The 22,282-nt window shown below is 45.2% G+C and overlaps 2 protein-coding genes across 4 annotated transcripts in view; one reads left to right on the top strand and one right to left on the bottom strand.

The window, feature by feature from the left end:
• The window catches only part of THSD7B (thrombospondin type 1 domain containing 7B), a 733,248-nt gene that overhangs the window by 218,927 nt on the left and 492,039 nt on the right, over nucleotides 1-22,282 (top strand). The window lies entirely within an intron of this gene.
• LOC137525090 (uncharacterized) lies at nucleotides 15,904-21,996 on the bottom strand. The gene is made up of 2 exons (XM_068245887.1): nucleotides 16,189-21,996; nucleotides 15,904-15,947 (listed from the first exon to the last, which is right to left on the bottom strand). The coding sequence occupies exon 1, from the start codon at nucleotides 21,976-21,978 to the stop codon at nucleotides 16,480-16,482; it is 5,499 nt and encodes a 1,832-aa protein (XP_068101988.1). The 5' UTR covers nucleotides 21,979-21,996; the 3' UTR covers nucleotides 15,904-15,947; nucleotides 16,189-16,479.

Below are 22,282 nucleotides of genomic sequence, written 5' to 3'. Positions count from 1 at the left end.
AAGTCTGTAATCGCTGCTGGAGCCAATGGATTAGGTGAGCCAAGTTGCTGATTCTGATAGTTATACATGGGGGAGCGGGAGACACACGGAGGGACAGTGCAGGGAATCTCCGTCATCACAGCAGGTTGGCGTTTTGTATCGGCGGGCGTTCTTATGTTGGGGCTCCCTGTATTTTGCATATAAGACGCAGGGACTTTTTCTCCCCATAAAAGGGCTCAAATTGATTATATTCGTTTTCACACGGAAAAGTGTTATTTAGATGTTGATGAAAATGTCATGAGAACCATGTACCGGTACTTCCTGATGTGTACAGAGGGGCAGCTACAACTGTAATCATTGCAGCAGCTTCCCTCCTCTCTTCCATCTGGGCGGAGTTAATTTAAAGAGGCACTGTAGTGACATATTGTACAATGCAGTCAATTATGCAGAAACTCTCCCTATAGCTATATATTGGTGTACATTGGTATGTAGCCCCACCTTCCCAGTGATGCTTAGCCTAGGCTGTGTAGATATGCGGAATTTGCATACGTAATAGAAGGGCTCCTGGAAATGTGGGCGCCCAGAAAAGCCAATAGTAGAGTATCAGTAAATTTACCCGAGGTAAAAAGAAGTGGAAGTGGAGGCATAAATCTGGCCATACACTTATGGAATTCCACTCAATGTTCGAAACGATCGATTGTTTTCTGAAAAGAATCGATTCAGAAGAATTGATCTCTACCATACACTTCCAGCAGGGAATTTATTGGAAATCGATCAAACTGCTGAGTTGCACTGCTAGATGCAGTGCAAAGCTAAAGGCCATCGATCTGCCAATGCTCTTGCCCCGCCCCCGAATGTTTTAAATTTTCCATCCTGTTCAATCGATGGGTTCAAACTATTTTTCTGTCAAAATTGACCAAAAATCAATCTATCTGACATTTTGGGAACCAATTCCCAGCCAATGTACCCAATCTGCAAAGAATCGCCCCCTGGCTCGACTGGCCAGGGAGAACGGGACTGATACTGGGAGATCCAGAAGGCTTTAGAGCGCAGTGAGGGAGCGATCTGCGCAAAGGGGGCTGGAGGAAGCCCCAAGTATGTATAAATCTTTTATGCCCCTTGGTCTCTGGTACACAGTGTAACTGTCGGGCATAAAATAAAAAATTAATTCTTTATTTATATGGTAAACAAGTAATAAGGACGCTAACCAGGTAATCCAAAAGTTAAAATCACTATTACTTTTCTTGTTGATAAATGATCATTCCCCAGTTTACCTGACTCTTATTTGGTACACACAAAATTTGGTACACGAAAAGGAAGTTGCAGGGCATGCTGGGTTGTCCTTTTTTGCTTCTGTACTTTCCCCTCAGACTTAAAGAAAACCTGTACTGAAAATAAAAGTCAAAATAGGCATACACAAGTCATACTTACCTTCCATGTAGTCTACTCCTCAGTGTATTTCTCCTGTCCCGCGTCCTGTTTGTTCACTGTGATCAAGGAAATTTTCCATCCTCCATTTTGAAAATAGCCATTACCCATAACAGCTTTCTGGTCAGCACACAGTTAAACTGTAACATCGCCCACTTGAGCCATAGGGAAACATGGACATTGCTTGGTTCATCCGTTTTCAGCAACTGATATTTTACTGACAGCAACTGATATATTTCAGATCTGACAAAATTTTGTCAGAACTGGATGGGATTATTGTCAGAAGAAAATGGTGAGCTTCTGAGAGGAACTGATGGCAAGGTAACTCTGTAATTTTCATTTGAAGTTACCTCATGTGTTTATTTAAAATATTTTTACTCAGTACAGGTTCTCTTTAACTAATGCAGCCTGATTGGCTGAAGCCTCTTTCCCTCCTGTTTTCCCCTCTCACACCTCTGTTCCTCTTTGATTGGCCAATATTTCTCATGCTGAGACAATGCACTTTCTATAGTGAAGGGCGGGCAATGCATATAAAATCAGACAGAGGAGAGTAAACTAGGAAATTATATCAGGATTGGCTTCAAATTAGCCATAGTTAAATTGAAAAATCACTAAAATCAAAACCTGGACAGCACAATACATATGTTATGTAAATAGAGCAAGTATTTATCTACTTATATATGTGGGTTTTTTTCTGAGATAGATTGGCTGACAGCTCCTCTTTAAAGAAAACCTGAACTGAACATAAAAAGTCAAAATCCACATACACAGGTCATACTTACCTCCTGTGTAGTCTACTTCTCAATCTCTTTCTCCTCTCCTGCGTCCTGTTTGTCCACTGTGATCAATGGAATTCTCCGTCCTCCATTTTGAAAATAGCCATTACCCCACAACAGCTTCCTGGTCAGCACACTGTTAAACTGTAACATCGCCCACTTGAGCCATAGGGAAACATGGACACATCAGTTCTCCTCTCAGCTGTAACTGACAGTAACTGATATATTTCAGTTCTGACAAAATGTTGTCAGAACTGGAAGGGATCACTGTAAGAAGAAAATGGTGAGCTTCTGAGAGGAACTGATGGCAAGGTGACTATGCAATGTTCATTTGAAGTTACCTCATGTGTTTATTTTAAATAATTTTACTCAGTACAGGTTCTCTTTAAAGAGAATCTGTACTCTAATATTCTTACAATAAAAAGCATACCATTCTATTCCTTATTTTCTCCTGGGCCCCTCTGTGCTGTTTCTGCCACTCCCTGCTGCAATCCTGGTTTGTAATGAACAGTTTTAAGCAGTGTTTACAAACAAAAGACTGGCTTCTAACCAGAGTATGATAGGCTGAGAACTAGCCTACTGTGTGACTCATTCAGAGCTTGGAGTGGGTGTGTAAAGCTTCTGCCAATGACAAGCAGTGCTGCACATTCCACACATTCCAGCCTTAGCCGACAGACACGACAGAGAAAGGAGATAAGATTTATTACAGAGACAGTGCAAGTAGGAAAGGCTGCAGTAAGACAGGCCACATTAGAACAAGTATAGGAACTTATAGGATAGAAGAAATAAGGCTCAACATTTTGTTACAGAGTCTCTTTAAGGCAGTTAGCCTAGTAAGTAAGAGAAGCATAAACCTGCCTCAGTGTCAGGTGGGGTAAATACTGAACATCAGGGGCATAAATACAGGGGAGCTTCCTCCAATAAAAGGGTCCATCCATCCTTCAGATCAGGTGTTTTTGTGGCTACAATTGTTATGGGTATAAAGATTATTATAGCCACTCTTGTTTTATGGGAAGCAGGCAATTTGGGTGTCACTCTGGGCACCTATTGAAATATCGGCATTGAGGGGTAATTTGAGCGCTTGCGGCACCCGATAAATAGTGGGCCCTGTTAGCGCCAACTATTTATTGGGCACCGCGGGGGACCATATTACTATTATTATAACTGAGGGGATTGGTGGTGGTCGATTGGCGTTAAGCCCTTGGGGCTAGTTTTGCAGGAAATCATGCATCTCCGCATCGCCGCTCGGAGACTGTTAGACGGCAAAACTGCCATGTACTTACTAAGTACAGCGCTGCGATCTAAGGCAGCGCTGTACAGGGGACAGCCATGTCACTCAGCCGTCCCCTCCAGAGGCAGGAAAGTGATCCACTGTGATAGGCTGAAGCCTATCACAGCCGATCGCACTGATAGGCTGACAGGGGGAGGGAGGGAGAAGGATAAAAAAAAACAGAAATTTATTTAAAAATAAATAATAAAAATATTGATAAAAAATAAACATCTGGGGGGAGATCAGACTCCACCAACAGAGAGCTCTGTTGGTGGGGAGAAAAGGGGGGGGGGAATCACTTGTGTGCTGAGTTTTGCGGCCCTGCAGCAAGGCCTTAAAGCTGCAGTGGCCTATTCAGTGCAAAATGGGCCTGGTCTTTAGGGGGGTTTAACACTGCGGTCTTCAAGAGGTTAAAGTTAGGCTGGGGTGGGGGGGGAGGGTTGGGCATCAGGCAGGTCGTTTGTGCAGGAGTGGGGGGGGAAGTGACACAGAGGGAGCAAAGAGGAACAGATTGGGCAACATGGCACGCAGATAGAGCACAGAGGGGGCAAAGTGTGGGCACAGAGGAAGCACAAACGGAGGGGGCAGAGGGGGTACAAACAGGAAGAAGTGCAAACGGAGGCACAGAGGGGGTACAAACAGAGTGGGGGACAAAAGGAGGCACAGAGAGAGGACACAGAGAGGCACAAGGTGACAAACAGGCACAGAGAAGGACACTGGAGGCAAAGGGGGGCACATAGGATGCACAGGGGACAGAGATGGCACAGTGTTTCTACTGAAGAACGGGTTTAGATTAAGAATGATCCTACAGTCCCAATCTTGTTCGTTAACCGGGGACTTCCTGTACCTTGCAAGATGGCCCCCCAGGCTGGTCACCAAGAGGAGGCAAGGGAAGAAGTGTGAACATTGGGGAGCCCCACAAAAGATTTGCTGGGGAGCCCCTTGATTTGTAGTTCTGCCCCTGCTGCACATTGCCCATCAGACTGCACACCCCAGATCAACACTGCAGATGTGAGTCTATATATAACCCTCCATTCTTCATCTCAGTGTCAGACGCCTGATCTCCTGAGCCACATGGTATAATAGTGTGGAGTGTGCAGCATCCCCTCCATGCTGGGCGAGGGATAGACCTGAATGGGAATCACTCTCTCCCCCCCAGTAATAGAGCTATCTAGTCCCACAGTCTCTGCGTGTGGCCCAGCATGAGCCCAACATAACCTCACACAGGGATCATTATATCAGAGCCATAAAACTCGCACTTCTGCTGATGGAAGCGGCCCGGCCTACCAGTACATCTGACAGAGGCGATCACACAGCAATACATCCCCGCAGCAGGGGGGTCAGCTGCCGAATATTCACCAGCATCAACTCCACACCAGTGTATGCATAATACCTGCAGGCCTGATCAGCCCCATACTGTCCCCATCCATAAGCCACTTACTGAATTCCCTGCCTCAAAGACAGGAAACACTTCTGTCTGCCTGTTGTTTATTACCCCATCAAAGCAAACCTGAAGTGATAATAAACTGATAATAAGATAAACAATTGTATATATAGTCCTACTCAAGGCCGGATTTCCCATTAGGCACTGTAGGCTTGTGCCTACAGGCAGCCCGTTTGTAAGAGGCGGGTGACTCCCTCCCTCTCAACCTTCATTCATAGCGGCCACTCCCTCCCTCTGCAGCAACAGGCGGTGTATGAGCGCATGCTCCATGGGTTCCAGCACTGATGTCACTCTTCAGCAGCCTATTTTTTTAGCATTGTTTGATGGTATTTGGTGAAGAACTACTTTGTATAGGCAGGGCCAGATTTACCATAAGGCACTGTAGGCACGTGGATATAGGCGCCTGATGATGGAAAGGTGGCTCACTCTCCTCCCCCAAGTGCCTCCCTAATTCCCTACACAGAGTTCTGATGAGAGTGTAAATAAGAGGTTTTTCAACCTGCTCTCAGCATTCCACTGGCCAGATCTCCCTTCAGGCAGAGGCACCTCTAGCTACTTAATACTGAGGTTCCTCTAGCTACCCAATACTTGGGGGCACCTCTAGCTACTTAATATCGAGGGTACTTCAGGCTACTTAAAGGAATACTATTGATTCACATATTTTTTTCAATTGACACAGGAATTGTTTGGGAAGTGCTGCTAAGTACTGGTGTATACATTTTAGTAGCAACTTCTTTGTTTACTGTTAGCAAAATACATTCAAACTTCACTGACGCCAAAACTGACCACTGACTGAGCCATGAGGAGAGGGGAAATTCCCCTCACACTTGATCAGTTAACTCTATGGGCTTGATTCACAAAGCGGTGCAAAGTGTTTGCACGCCTGTGAAAAGCCCTTTATCACGCCTAAACTCAGTTTAGGCGTGATAAGAAGAAACTCGCGCGATCTCCCGCGCGCAAAGTTTTGCGCGCGTAGCGCACCGCGCTGCGCGCGCAGTGTACCATGCTTCGCGCGCAGCGTCCATTGAGCCCTATGGGACTTTGCGCGCGCAGCGCGGTGCGCTACGCGCGCAATACTTTGCGCGCGGGAGCTTCGCGCGAAGAGCAGCACAAATCGGTGATAACTCAGCTTTGCACGGCTTATCACGCCTAAAGTCTTTTAGGCGTGATAACTGAGTTATCACCGCTTTGTGAATCAGGGCCTATGTGTATCTCTGTGTGTGACAGAGAAGAGAGCTCCCAACAGATGCAGCTTCTGTGTCCTGTGTTTCTGACTGACGTGTCTGAAGAGAGCAGAGGAAATGTAGCTAATTGTCACAGCTTTTTCATACTGTTTTTGCTTTCAGAGTTTGATATGTTTGATATTTGCTTTCTGTAGTCTGATATGCAACTCTGGCTGTGCATTGAAGCAGACACCCCTTCTGCAATTGATTTGTCCCAATATAGTTAAATCCTACCCTCAATAAATTACAGCTTTTGCCTCTGAAATTTAACATGAAAAGTAGGAAAATGTTTACACAGCTACTTAGACATTATTTGTACATTGTCATTTTAGAACACTTGGGTATCGATAGTATTCCTTTAATACTAACGGGCACCTGCAGCTACCCATGACAAGTAAGGGAGAAGAGAAAGCTGGGCCAACCAGCACACTTTTGGTGCAGTTCAGGGGTTTGTAGGTTCATGGAGGGCGGAGTCTAGGGTGCCAGGACATCTGTGCCTATAGGCTCCTCTGAGGTAAATTCGGGCCTGTGTTGAGGTACCCCAATGTCATTGACCTCTTCTCCAACAACAGATTGAAATTGGACCAATTAAAATGCTATTGCAGCTGATTTTGATTGGTCCACTTTTAACCTGCAATCGTATTGCCTACCACACCCTTCTTAACGCTATTTTCTAATTATTACTTGTCTTTGATTAGAAACTATTTATCATAATTGTTGTTAAAATAATATCCTTGTGAATTTTATTATCTGCTTTTGTACTGCTTTGCTTGTAATAACAACCTAAATTTGGTAAATTCTTCATGTTTTTGGTAGTATCTGCGCATTGTTGGTATTCTCTACTTGTCTTTGGTAATATCTGCATAACCTTGTGTGATTTTGTTAAATAAGAATAAGGGCATGTGGCAGAAGTGGTGTGGTCTGGGTTAAAGAGACCCAGAGACGAACTAACTAACAGTTTTATACTTCCTCCAGCCCCATCAGCCTGGATCGCTCCCAGGCCGCCGTCCTTCGCTGCCTCTGTCCGTCGGTACCGGGTCTCGTCATTTCGGCCAGTCGACGCAAGCGCAGGCGCATACGTACAGAGCCGGAAGGTGCCCCTGCGCATGCGGAAGACTGGTCCGGCGGAAGTGACGGGACCCGGTACCGGCGATAGAGGCAGCGGAGGACGGCGGCGTGGGAGCGATCCAGGCTTATGGGGCTGGAGGAAGCCCCAGGTATGTATAACATATTTTCCTATTTTTTCATTAGCTTCGTCTCTGGTTCTCTTTAAGGGACGTTAAAGTAACCCAGACGTGGATTCAGGTATATGAATCTACTACTAGATACTGAAAGAGAGAAGTTTACTAAAAATACTCTTACTGTTTCTTACCCTGTAAAAATGTTCTTCTTTAGCATTGTCAGATCTACAGCTTTTGCTCGACTCCTCATTCCTGTGAGCAGAGACAAGACAGCTGCTCTGTGTGTTTAGCCCTCTCTTATATCTGCACACTGACAGACAAGACAGCATAACTCACCAGAAGGGAAGTAGTAGGGAAGGAGTTAGCAGAAATACAAAGCAACAATGTACCGGTACATTCAAATATGCTATAAGTCCAACACCATTTTTAGCTGTGCGGTATTCTGTTTCCTGAGATACATTTTAATGAGAAACCGTAACTAAGAATTGAACTTCATCTCAATCAGTAGCTGATACCTCCTTTCCCATGACAAATCTTTTCCTTTTCTCAAACGGATCATCAGGCTAATATTGTGGTGAAACCCCTCCCACAGTGTGATGTCAGTACCATGGTCTTGACAGTTTCCTGTCTGTGAACCTCATTGCATTGTGGGAAGTAGCTTTTTACAGCTGTTCCCAACTGCCAAAAAAGCAAGCAGCATCTCCTTCCACTGACATCACCTGCCCGCAGTAAAAATGTTGCCTTTTGATAAATGTCAGAATGTAAATCAGGGAGAGGAAAGATTTTACAATAGGCAGACGCTGACTAAATCATTTATACAAAATTATGGTAAAAAAGCACTTTTTTTTATTACATTATTTTACCTGTAGTTCCTCTTTAAATAACAGGACAATCAGCCATTTTAGGTAGGTAAGACTTCAATAGTAGAGCATCTTCACTGAAGAGATTCGGATCATTACAAAGTCCATGTTGTAGAACGTCAAGTTCCAACAACTGCAAATCTTTACGATCTGAACTTCCAAGTTCCAACAACTGCGATCTGTACCATAGCTTTCCTCCTTCTAATTTTATCCACGCTGGTAAGAATTTTTCCATAAAATTGTTTTTGTTGCAGAACAATTCCACCAATTTCCAATTCACTCCCCCATCCTTCCTGTACCTCGGTAATAGGTTTACATTTTCCAAGCTTCGTAAGATAATAGCAGCAATTTAATATAGTGACGGGGGCGTTAATTAAAATGGATGACCACTTTAAGGGGTCGTTAAAAAAAGCCTCAATGATCCATTGAAATCGGTGGTCCTCGGATTATTACAGCGCGACAAGTGATGTATAATTTGCAATGTAAACACATCCGCGGCTTTCCATCTGAGGAATCACTCTGTGGCTCTACTTAATTATTCACTGCAGTAACTCTGAATAGTCAGATAAAAGGATCGCTCTACCCCGTATTCCCAGATCAGCTGAAATAAAATAATGCTTTTCTTGCAGCCTCTGCGGGTTTAGTGATAAGTCTGCAGCTGCTGTTCATGAACTACCATTATTCTCTGTTTACTTTACAGGCAAATAGATTTGATAGAATCTGCTGGTGATCTATCGCCCCTAAACCTCGCTATTGATTCCCCACTGTTTTTCGATCAGAAAAGCGGGGCCCGGCAGTACATTTTGGTAGGGCAGGCTGGTTATGGCAGGGGTGGGGGATCGATGGCTGCAGAGTGCTGTAAAGCACTGAGTGGTAGAAGTCTAGCTGTTTGATCGATCCTCAGATCTCTGCTAAGACCTAATCGAATTTGGGCAAGGGAAGGTGGTACATCAATTACTAGCCAATCGATGCCAGATTGGGGAGTGATCAATCACTTTATTGACTCGAGTATAGCTAGCTTAACTTCATAGAAGTCCTCAAAGTACAATATACATAACATTCCAGAGCTAAACTTTTTACTTATTGTATTTAGAAAGCGCTAAAAACGCAGCGCTGGACATTAGTTAAGGTTACAGACAATATTTAGGGGTGACATACAGCAATAAGACAATACAGAAATACATGCAGACCAGATCACGCAGCACAGTATGAGTACAAGGTAATGCTTAGTCAGTCACTGGATGGGAGCATGGAGATTAGGCCAATCGAGTTCACTCAACAGTTTACTCAGATCCATAGGATGGGTGTACAATAATGGAGGTGCATGAACAGGTAGGAGACATAAGGAGGAGGACCCTGCCCAAAGGCTTACAATCTAGAGGGAGAGGTAGGGACACGAAGGGTAGGGGACCAGAGTTCAGCTATGGATACAGAGCACTAGTGGGGGGTAGGCCAGAGTGAAAAGGTGCATTTTGAGGGCCTTCTTGAAGATGTTGAAGAAGGGAGATACTCTAATGAGGGAGGTAGGGCGTTCCATAGTGTTGGAGCAGCTCTTAAGAAGTCCTGGAGGCGTTCTTGGGATTGGGTGATAAGGGGGGCGGGGGAGAGGGGGGTTGGCAGTCAGGCAAAGTTCATTTAGGGAACAGAGTGAGCGGTTAGGCGTGTTCCTCTGAGTAAGATTGGAAATGTAGGTTGGGCAGGTTTTGTGGATAGACTTGTAGACCAGACACAGTATCTTGAATTTGATTCTGGACTGGATAGGAAACCAGTGGAGGGATTCACAGAGGGGAGCCACCGTGGTGAAGCGATGGGAGGAGTGGATAATTCTGGCTGCTACCTTCATGCCACACTGCAGCAGGGCTATTCGGGTCATAGGAAGACCAGATAGAAGAGCATTGCAGAAATCAAGGAGGTAAATTATGAGGGCATGGATGAGGAGTTTGTTGGTGACCGAGGTCTGGAAAGGGCAGATCTTGCAGATGTTACGGAGGTGGAAGTTGCAGGACTAAACTGAAAACCCCAGTGAAAGAATGTCTGGATGGTATGGTTGACACCCCTCATGAGTTCCAATAGAATTTCCACAAAAGAAAAAAAGAGTTTGGTTGTTGGTAATCCAACACTCTCTAGATTTCTGCCTGAGACAATGGCTTCAATTCACTTAAGGCCTATACCCTCTTAACGATTTTTGCAAATGATTTTGCACGACAAATGATTTTCCACGCGATATTGCGCAAGGTTGTTTAACACACATTTGTTAAACAATGTTTAATGTGGTACGCCACTCACAGCAATTGTTCATTTGCGAACAACAGACATGTCCGATGAAGTGGTTGAGGATCGTTTCGATGCTCATTGACTTGCGCGGGTTTTACCGCGACGCCACAAACAACGCTTGCAGATTTGCCCAGATGCATTAGGGGAGATCCCAATGGATCGGGGAACTATCCAAATGGATAATTCGTCGGCGGAGAATTTCCGATCCATTTGGCCACATCTGCCGGTAGGTACATAGCTAAAGAGAGTCTGAAGCCATTTAAAATACCTATTTTTATCTAGCAGGAAGCTTCAGCATTATAATCCAAACTGATTCGCCTTGGGGACACGACAGAATGAGGACTTAATACCCTCAAAATCCCCGGGGCAAATTTCGGAGCTTCTTCTGGGTAGAGGTAGAGCTTTGCGCAGTAGCTTTGCCTCTGCTCGCGTCAATTTCCGCTGATCTCCGCTTCTCTCACTCTTCTTTCACTGCGAGGGGCGGGGAGAGGCGGCAATTGGCGGAGATTGACTGTACTGGAGGCAGAGCTACAGCTCAAAGCTCTGCCTCCCCCAGGCAGCAAAATCCACGACCTGGCAAGTTGTGGAATTTTGCCCTGGGATTTCATGGGGATAAAGGCCTCGTTCTGCCGCATCCCCGTGGCGAATCAGTTTGTATTGTAATGCTGAAGCACCCTGCTGGGTAAAAACAGGTGTTTTAGATGGTTTCAGACTCTCTTTAAAGTGGATCCGAGATGAACGTTTACTCATTGCATAATTGTGTTCCTTTCCTATTGTTTATAGGGCATTCCTCAAGCCAAATACTTTTTTGTTTTTGTTTTAATACTCCCTATATATAATAATTCCCTATAAACTAAACAAGCCTCGCCCACAGCTTTTTAGAGAGCCTTGGCATTTTTAGACAGTAGCAAGGGCTCATGGGAGCTCAGTCTGGGCAGGAGTAGGGGGGTGTTACTAGCCAGATATTTCAGAGGCAGAGGGGAGGAGGGGGGATTAGGTTTTTTCACAGGCTGAGTGCTGAAGATGCAGATAACTTTGCCTGTGTGTAATGTTTACAAATAACATGTCTGCTGTCATTGTATCACAGGAAGAAATAATCATATTCTATTGCAGCTGTTTGCAGCTAGATTTGCTGTGTAAACTATCTAACCTTTAGATAAGATATATAGACACGTTACTTGTTATAGTTATTTTTTCATCTCTGATCCGCTTTAAGGCACATTCAGTAAAAAATAAAGGGTTGGTAAGATACTGCATTCTGTGTTTTAGATCTTCACACATGCAGTAATAGTTTGATAATTTACCAAAAAACTGAACCACCATTTATTAAGATTTGTAACTCATCAGTATTTTAAGGAATCATTCAATGTTTAATTTGTTGTTTGATGGATTATTGCAGTGCAGGCAAAATAGATGAAAGATGTGATTTAGGCCCGGTTCACATTAGCGTTCCCTGTCCGGATTCGCCGGGCCGGATCCGGACTGTATACTGTACAAACGGAATGTACGTTCCGCATAGCAATGCAAAGGCTATGCGGACGTTCACACGTGTCCGTTCCCTACAGTACGGAGCCGGACCGGATCCGGACTCCGGACACTTTTCCAACATGCGCTATTTTTTGGGTCCGGATCTCCGGCCCACGCACCCGGACCGGAGCCGGATCTGAGCCTGACAGCACCATCCGGAACACAGAAACCAACGGAAGGCACAGAACACACTGCCTACAAACACCTGACGTTCTACCCCACTTCCTATGCGTATCCAAGCGGCCATTTCGGATGGGGACACATGGGCCCAGCATGTCTGGAGTGGAGCAGCAGTGACAGACGTGCTGGAGCTGTTTGGCAGAATGTCGGAGGTGGAGGTGAGGCCTACAGCGGAGGAACCTGATTCTACAGGTGCACCTTCTGCTGACCCCAACATTTTTTTATTTAAATTTCGCTATTTTTTGCCCACGGATCCGGATGGCAGCCTGATGCATGCCTGATGCAAACGGACCGGATCCAGATCGGTTCCGGATCGGAACCGTACGGTTCCGATCCGGATCAGGTCCTGATCCGATCAGGATCCGATCAGGATCCGGTCCGTTTGCATGGCAAAATGCAGGTGTGAACGGGGCCTTAGACTGCATTTTTTCCTAATATACTAGTAAGGCCTCGTTTCCATCTCCGTAATTTAGCTTTGCTTTCGGAAACGCAATGCAATGCCTTTCCGTTCCTTTCCATTTAGACTGCACTGTCGATGTTTCCATCCAGGGGTTGCAATTCGCAAAGCACTGTTGCATGCACTTTGGGGCTTTTCCGCAGCGATCCCATTCATTCATCATGAATGGAATAGCAAATGCATCTGGGAGAATCACCTTGCAATGCAGTGCCGTGCGTCACCATGGACACTGCACTGCGTGCAGAGTGAAGATGGAAATGAGTGAATATTTCCAGTGCAGGACCAATAAAGAGCTCCTTGGGGCCCCTCTGGCCCAAGGGCCACGATGTGGTTGCAAGCTCTGCACCCCCTATTGCTATGCCTCCAGCCCCACAACTCAAGGGAGGTATGGGAAGGCTTTAGGGCAGCCCCAAACGTCAAAACACCCCCTTAGCTTGTTTCCCCTAGCATCCAACTGGCAGAGGAGCTTAACCACTTTACCCCCCGCGGTACGAATTTCTCCGTCCCTTTTTTCCCCCCTAAAAAACCAAGGGACGGAGAAATCCGTACCTTCCGCGCTACCGCCGCTGTCCGCGCTGCCGCCGCTCGTGCGCGCGCTCCCGCCGCTCATGCACGCTGCCGCCCGCTCACCCGGAGATCAATGAATGGGAAAATCCATTCCCGTTCGTTGATCTAAGCCCCCGCAATGATCTGCTGCTTCTTTGAGAAACAGCGCGATCATTGTGATCTTCCCAGCCTCGTAGTGCTTCCTGTAAGCGTCCTTCCGGACGCTTACAGGTCGCATGTAAACAAACTCACTAATAGTAAAACTACACCCTAAAGCATTTTACATATACAAATACATTAGTTTTACACAATAAATTAACTCATTACCTCCCACACTCCCCAATATATTTGTGTAATTAAAAAAATAAAGTAAAAATACAATAAAAAAAAAATACAATAAAAAAAACATAAATAGTTACCTTAGGGACTGAACTTTTAAAATATTTATGTCAAGAGGGTATAACACTGTTACTTTATAAACTACAGGCTTGTAATTAGGGATGGATGCAAAACTGAAAAAAATGCACCTTTATTTCCAAATAAAATATTGGCGCCAAACATTGTGATAGGGACATAATTTAAACGGTTTTATAACCGGGACAAATGGGCACATTTCATAGGTTTTAATTACAGTAGCATGCATTATTTAAAAACTATAATGGCTGAAAACTGAAAAATAATAATTTTTTCCCACATTTTTTCCTATTTTCCCATTAAAGCACATTTAGAATAAAATAATTCTTGGCATAATGTCCCACCTAAAGAAAGCCTAATTGGTGGCGAAAAAAATAAGATATAGTTCATTTCATTGTGATAAGTAAAAATAAAGTTATAGACAAATGAATAGAAGGAGCGCTGAAAGGCGAAAATTGCTCTGGTGTTCAAGGGGTAAAACCCCTCAGTGGTGAAGTGTCTAATGAGTTTTACTGCGAATTCGAGCATCAATCCAAGCAGCTTGGGGTTCTGGTGACCACGCCAAAGGAAGCTCCACCCAAGTCAAGCGGTGATGACACCACAGTGCTGATTGCAGCCCAGGAGGCGGTTGTACTACACATTCGCAAGCTCATCCCCAGAAATGCGCCGGCCTGGATGGCGTGTCATTAATCTGCCTGAGAACTTAAGCGCACCAGCTAGCTCCCTTCCTCATCTTCATATACAACAGGTCCCTTAAGAGGTCTACAATTATCGCAGTTCCCAAAAAGCCGGAAAGCACAGAACTCTACAATTTCAAACTCATTGCCCTAACTCCCACCATCATGAAGATCTTTGAATGACTAGTTCTTTCCTACCTGAAGAACACCGTCGATGTTATCCTTGACGCACAACAATTCACATACAGGGCTAACATGTCCATTGGGGATGTCATCAACATTAGTCTGGTGTAGATCATGGAATACCTTGACAGACCTGACTCCTACGCCAGTATCCTTGTTCCAGGACTTTTCTGTGCCTTCAACACCATCTGCCCAGACATCCTGCTCAACAACCTTGGGCATCTCCGTGTTGACTCCACTCTACGCGCACAGGTCAAGGATTTCCTCAACAAAAGAACACAACGGGCTAAGCTTGGTAACCACCAACACAGACGCACGGCAGGGATTTTTATTTTCCCCCATCCTGTACTCCAACAACTGTACGGTCATGAAGGTCATTACATTTGCAGATGACAGAACTATCATCAGCCTCATCGATTGCAATGGAGAGCATGCTTACTGAAATGAGAATTGAGAGCATTTTCAACTGATTCAAGGCGAACAAACTTGTCCTCAATGCAGGAAAAACTGTTGAACTGATTTTGGACTTCAGGAAACACCCCTTCACACTTTCCCCGGTCCTCGTTGGTGAGAGTGAAATCTGCAGGGTACCATGTGTCCAGTTCCTTTGCACAACCATAACAAACAACTTAAGATTGGGGCAAAAACACCATCAAAGTTCAGAAGAAGGCAGAGCAGAGGCTATTTTTTATGGGAAAACTGCAATAAAATTGGTATGCCGCAGCAGCTGCTGACCAGCTTTTACACCACTACCATCAAATCTATCTTATGCTTTTTCGTCATCGTCTGGTAGGTAGGTGCAACTGATAGAAACAGGTACAAGCTCCAAAGAGTAATTAGCGCAGCGGAAAAGATCATTAGATTGCCCCTGCCACATCCGGACCTCCTCCAGAAGACCTCCCATCTGGGAGGAGTTGAACCCCTCCCATCAGGCTGCCACTACAGAACCATCCCCTCCAGAACCACTTGGCACTGGAGCACCTTCTTCCCTTAAAGAGACTCTGAAGTCTTTTTTTACCTGCTATTTTTTATATAATCCTGTTCTGCATAATTGCCCCAGTGGATTTGCAGCATCCCCGCGGCAGATGAATGATTTATTACTGTGAAAACGACCTGCAGATCGTGCTGCCCTAGAGAGGCAGAGTTTTGAGCTGTAGCTCTGCCTCTCCGCAATCAATTTCTGCGGATTTCCGCCTCCTTCCGCCCCTCTTGGTGAAAGAAGACTGAGAGGGGCGGGAGGAGGAGGTCGGCGATTGGCAGAGATTGACTGCGGAGGAGGCAGAGCTACAGCTTAAAGCTCTGCCTCTTCCAGGAAGAAAAGCCCGGCGAGCTCGGGAGCTTTGCAGAGCTGTTACCCAATAATAAATCATTCAGCTGCCGCAGAGATACTGTCCTGTCCTCACTACCACGTGTACCCCTGGGGCGTGTATGGAGCTTAGCAGGCAGATAAACACCCTCCTACTACTCAATAAATTGAGACCAGGTAATGATCTGTAGCTTTAATGAGCTGAAGTAAGTTGGTGTGAAACTGTGAACAAATAACAGAAATGATGCAATAAGTACATGAACTGCATATAAACATATCACATATCAGCATACAGTAGATAGACTAGTGCACACAGCAACATGGCTGCATGGATAGCTGACTAGGCCTCACTATACAGTTGAACTACTAACTAGCTGCCTACACAGAAATAACACACAATACATGTCTACAGCTAGTACTAGTCATGCAGATTCATAGAAAACAGTAAGAAAGAATGCCTTACCGGCTATGCAGCCTTTAGTGGAAGCACGGAGAAGATTCCTCAGCAGAGAGCATGTGAAAATGGCAGCTTCTAGAAGGCTACTCCCTTCTTGTCTGGTGCATGAGGTCACAGAGGAGGAGGAGTAACAGAAAGGCTGAACTTAACTGAGAACAATGTAATGCAGTGGTCAATAGGTGGCGCTGTCCTACCTCATTCTAACACAGGATAAATCCTGTATGGATTAGCACCCATTTTAATGAAAGATGTCTGCAAGACATGACACTCCCCGTCTGGTATCAACAGATACCACCATCATTCAGTAGGGGATAATAGGAGAATGAGTTCACACACTGGTCTGAGAAACAACTTGGTCTCTTGCTGTCTGCAGACCTTTACTTCTACTTTGCGGACATTTCCATCCTCACTTGGAAACGTCTTGGTGACAAGTCCTAGAGGCCACTCATTTCTCTGCAATTGGCAGTCCTTTAGAAGTACAACATCTCCGGGTTTCAGGTTGGGCCTTGCAGTCTGCCACTTGTTCCGTGGTTGCAAAGTAGAGATGTATTGTTTCTTCCATCTGTCCCAAAATGTGTCAGCAAGGCACTGCACTTGTTTCCATTGACGTTTGTACATGTCTTTAGTGCTGAACTCACCAGGAGGAGGACTCACTTTCCCAGTCTTTTGGGTAAGGAGGGTTGCAGGAGTGAGAAGAAATGGTTCTTCTGGATCACTAAGAACTGGAGTCAGAGGTCTAGCATTGATGATAGCTGTGACTTCAGCCATGAAGGTTACCAGGCTCTCGTGAGTGAGTCTTGCAGTTCCTGCTTGTAGAAAGATGGAATCCAAGATTCTTCGGGCTATGCCGATCATCCTTTCCCAAGCTCCACCCATGTGAGAGGAGTGAGGTGGGTTGAAAGTCCAAGTGCAGTCCTGATCACTCAGGTATCTTTCCACAGCCTTGGCATCAATATTGGAAGAGATCTGTAGTTCTTTAGCAGCTCCAATGAAATTGGTGCCTCTGTCAGATCGAATGTGCTTCACAGGACCTCTGATTGCAATAAAACGTCTAAGGGCGTTGATAAAGCTTGAAGTATCCATAGATTCAATGACTTCAATGTGAACAGCTCTGATGGTCATACAGGTGAATATGACTGCCCAGCGTTTACTGTTTGCTTGACCGCCTCTAGTTTGACGTGCTGTGACGGACCAAGGCCCAAATACGTCAAGTCCAACATTGGTGAAAGGAGGATCCATACTGAGTCTATCAGCAGGCAGATTAGCCATCTTCTGTGTTTGTAGCATACCACGAAGTTTACGGCATGTGATGCAACTGAAGATGATGCTACTCACACATCTCTTTGCCCCAACTATCCACAATCCAGCAGTATGTAAAGCTCCTTCTGTAAACAGTCTTCCTTGGTGCTTGACTTGGATGTGGTAGTGTTGTACAATCAATCTTGTAACATGATGATGACCGGGAATTATCAGAGGATTCCTTTCATCAGGCTCTAGACTTGCTTGCTTAAGACGCCCTCCTACTCTCAGTAGACCATACTTGTCAAGGAATGGGTCAAGCTTCTTTAAAGAGCTGTCTTTAGGGATAGACTTGCTGTTAGTGATACAGTCAATCTCTTTGGTGTAGATTTCCTGCTGTACAGTGCGAATGATGAAGTTCTTGGAGTGTTGGAGTTCTGCTATGGTGTATACCTCTTGACAGTGGTGCCAACCTTTACACTTCTTAGCATCATTCGAATTGGTTCTTTGAAAAGATCGGGCTATGTGAGCTAGACAGGTAATGGCTCTAACAAGTGATTTCCAGGTAGAGAATCTCTTGAAGCGATGAGATTCAAAGGACTTGAAGAGTGTCACTGTGTGAAGTGCAGACACTTGTGGATGGATCTCAGTGTCTGAGTCTTCATCCACTAGTTCAAACATGTTGTTCTGGTGAACTGCTGGAGTGGAATTACACAAGAATGCAGGACCTGTGAACCAAGTTGTATTTTTGAGATGACTTGCTGCAACAGCTCTTGTAGCGTGGTCCGCAGGATTGTTGTCAGTGGACACATAATGCCACTGTTCTGGACTGGTGGATTTCCTAATCCGCAGCACCCTGTTGTTGACATAAACATAGAATCGTCTGGACTCGTTGTTGATGTAGCCTAAGACTACTTTGCTGTCTGTGTAGAATTCAGCCTTTTTAAGGTCAATGTCAATCTCAGATGTGATTAGCTCAGCCATTTCAACAGCTAGGACTGCTGCACAAAGTTCAAGTCTGGGTATCGTGTGCTCAGGCTGTGGTGCAAGTTTTGCTTTGCCCATAACAAAGCCAATGTGGCATTGTCCTTTAATGTCTATGGTTCTAAGATAGGCAACAGCAGATATGGCTTTAACTGAAGCATCAGAAAATACACAAAGTGTATGATCTTGGACATCTGTAGATGGCACAGGAGCATATGTGCGTGCAACTTTAAGGCTAGACAGAGCTGTTAGAGAGTTTCTCCATTCTACCCACAGATTCTTCTTGTCAGGAGGCAATGGAACATCCCAGTCAGTAGTTTCACGGGTTAAATCTCTGAGCAAGGCCTTACCCTGGATAGTGACAGGAGCCGCAAATCCTAAAGGGTCATACAGGCTGTTGATTGCAGATAGGACACCTCTGCGTGTGAAAGGTTTTTCTTCCTTGCTAACTTGAAAGGTGAAGGTGTCAGATTTTAAGTCCCAGAGAAGTCCAAGGCTACGTTGGACTGGTAAAGTTTCTGACCCCAGATCCAAGTCCCTTAGGTCATTAGAATGATCTTCAGAAGGGAAGGCTTCCATAACTTCTTTGCTGTTTGAAGCAATCTTGTGAAGTCTCAAGTTGGAGCAGGCAAGCATGTCTTGGGCTCTTTTGAGGAGACTGATTGCAGAGTCATTAGAAGGTAATGATTTCAAACAGTCATCTACATAGAAGTCTCTTTCTACAAACTGTCTTGTGTCCAACCCATATTCTCTCTCTCCTTCTTGAGCAGAACGTCTGAGTCCATATATAGCAACTGCAGGTGAGGGGCTGTTCCCAAAGATGTGCACTCTCATGCGATACTCTATGATGTCCTTTGAAGGATCATTGTCTTTAAACCAGAGGAATCTGAGGAAGTTTCTATCCTTCTCCTTAACAAGGAAGCAATGAAACATCTGTTGGATGTCGGCAATCAGAGCGACAGTGTCCTTGCGGAAACGGAGAAGTACCCCCAGTAGCTTGTTATTCAGGTCAGGGCCTGTCAGGAGCACATCGTTTAGGGAGATGCCTTCAAATTTGGCGCTAGAGTCAAACACTACTCTGATCTGACCTGGCTTCTTTGGATGGTATACTCCGAAAATTGGCAGGTACCAGCATTCTTCAGGACCTTTAAGGGGTGGGGCAATCTCTGCATGATTGTTCTCAAATATTTTCTGCATGAAAGAAAAGAAGTGTTCTCTCATTTCTGGCTTTCTTTGGAAGTTACGTCTGAGAGAAGAGAAACGTTTAAGTACTTGTACTTTGTTGTTAGGTAGGCGTCTTCTCTGAGTTCTGAAGGGAAGGGGTGCAACCCAACTGTTAGTGCTGTCCTTCACAAAGTCTCGTTCCATTATTTCCAAGAACTGCTTGTCTTCAATAGATAATGCTACCCGATTATCATCTTTTGACCTCTGGAAGACTCTGCATCCTAAGTGGTCTTGGTCACTGTCACAGGCATCATTGTCACTAGAGACATCTGTGAAGGGACAAGGTAGATGGGAGGCACATGGTAGCTCCTTTATGAGAAAGTTGTTGACACATGGTTGGAAAAGTGAGGGGCGCCCACTTGCTAGTGTGCTTGTGAACATACTATGAACTGTATCTGGCTTGTGCACACGCCCTAGGCAGACCTCACCTATTATGACCCATCCTAGGTCTAGCTTCTGAGCATAAGGAGCATCATGGGAACCATCTATTTGTTTTCTCACTTTATGGATTCGTAGGATATCCCTCCCGAGTAGCAAGATTATCTTAGCCTGTGGATCAAGTTCTGGGATCAGGTGGGCTATACGCTTCAAGTGTGCATGATGTAATGCGACATCTGGAGTAGGAATTTCAGATCTATGATCAGGAATCTGGTTGCACTCTATTAGAGTTGGTAAGGGCAAGCAGATGCTTCCATCTATAGCTTCGATCTGGAAGCCAGATGCTCTTCTCCCCGCCGTCTCCACAATTCCTGCACAAGTCCTTAGTGAGTATGGAGAGCTGGGGCCTTTAACATTGAACATATCAAAGAAGGTTGGGTGGGCTAGAGACCCATTGCTTTGATCGTCTAGGATGGCATACATTTTTACTGCTTTCTCCCTTTGTTCTGCTGGGTAGACTCGGACTAGACACATTTTGGAGCAGGATCTTCCACCTGTGGCTCCTTTGCAGACCTCTGTGCACTGTGGAGTGACCTCTAATGTAACTGTAGGAGTGTCACCCTCCTCCCCGCCATGCTCGGTTGTGCTGTGAGTATGTTGTAAAGTCCATGGAGCTGGTCCAGGATGTAGTGCTGTGTTGTGATCTGTGCTATCACATTCTTTACAATTTTCACTAAACTTGCAGTTCTTGGCAAAGTGAGTGGTGGATGAGCAGCACTTGTAACAGATGCTATTCTCTCTAAGAAAGGCTTTACGTTCCTCAATGGGTTTCTCTCTAAACCCCCTACATTTCAGCAGAGAATGTGGCCTTCTGTGTATAGGACACTGCTTACCAGGGTCTCTAACTTTGTTTGCTGCCTGGGAGGAGCCAGCAAACCTGTGGGGAGAGTCTGGGGAAGACAGTTCAGTCTTGTGAACTGCCACTGAAGCTTTGTGTGAAGGAAGACCTGGAACAGAAGTACATGTTAGTGCAAAATCAAAACTAGGATCATTTCTTATCTTAGCCTGATCATGTATAAAGTCTACAAACACAGAAAATGGAGGAAATGAAACATGGTATTTTTTCTTATAGTTAGAACCACATTTAACCCACTCATTTTGTAAGCCAGGGGTTAACTTTTGTACTATGAGGTTAACACCTCTGGCAGTGTCAAAATATGCAAGGCCTGACAGATCACCTTCAGATTTGGCTACCTGAAGTTCCATTAACAAGTCACTAAGTTCCCTGAGTTTCTGCAAGCCTTTGGAAGCTATTTTAGGGAAATCTTCTATCCTTTTAAACAAAGAGTTTTCTATAGCCTCCACTGAACCATAACATTCATCAAGTCTGTCCCAAACCATTTTTAGTCCAGCTGCTGGGTTTCTTATGTTAATGGACCTGATTCTTTTTACATGCTCAGCAGATGCAGTCCCTAGCCACTTAGCTAAGAGGTCCATCTCCTCACTAGGGGACAGTTCAACATCTTTAATTGTGTTCTTAAAGGAGGACCGCCAGGCCCTATAACTCTCAGGGTGATCATCAAACTTCACAAGTCCCTTGGCAACCAGCTCACGCCGTGTGAGGAACTTAACAATGTCCATGCTGGTTTGAGCAGGAGCAGGGAAAGATGGTGGTGTGTTGCCATAGTGAGAAAGTGGTGTGTAATCATACCTGTCAGTAGTCTCTCGTTTTGGTCGAAATGTCTCATACCTATTTGGCGTGTAAGGAGAAGTTCCTGGAACGTTATGTGCCGGTTGAAGTTCCGGACGTGGTGGCAGGTGCTCTGAAATCAGTTCATTTTCTATATTGACTTCTGGCTTGCTGGCTGGAGACTTATTCTGGTTTTCTGTCTGGGCTGTGAATTGAGTTTGATGAGATCTGTCGATGAGGTCCCGTCGAGCATCTTCCATTGACAGGAAAGAGTCGATCATTCTGGAATGTCGATGGACATAATCTGAAGTGCGCTGCAGGGGATCCTGATGGGCGAGATCAAGGCTGGCTGGCCTGCTGTGTCTTTTGTCGTCTGGGTGGATGAGTGCTTCTAAGGCTTCTGCTTTGGCAATAGCTGCAGCAGCTTCCCTCTGTGCTGAGAGCTTCTCTAGTGCTGCTTGCTGTTTTGCCCTTTCAGTTTCAAGTGTCGCTTGTTGCAGCTTTAGCTGCATCTCTTGCTCTGCGAAGGCAGCACGTGCTTTTGCAGCTTCGGCTTCTGCGCGGGCAATGGCGGCCGCATTGCTG

This window comes from Hyperolius riggenbachi, chromosome 7 (genome assembly GCF_040937935.1).
Source record: "Hyperolius riggenbachi isolate aHypRig1 chromosome 7, aHypRig1.pri, whole genome shotgun sequence".
NCBI lineage: Eukaryota > Metazoa > Chordata > Amphibia > Anura > Hyperoliidae > Hyperolius > Hyperolius riggenbachi.
This window is presented reverse-complemented; position numbering and strand designations above follow the sequence as displayed.

Excerpts from the sequence above, each read along its gene's own strand:
- LOC137525090 (XM_068245887.1), bottom strand. The coding sequence starts at position 21,978 with ATGATCGACTCTTTCCTGTCAATGGAAGATGCTCGACGGGACCTCATC.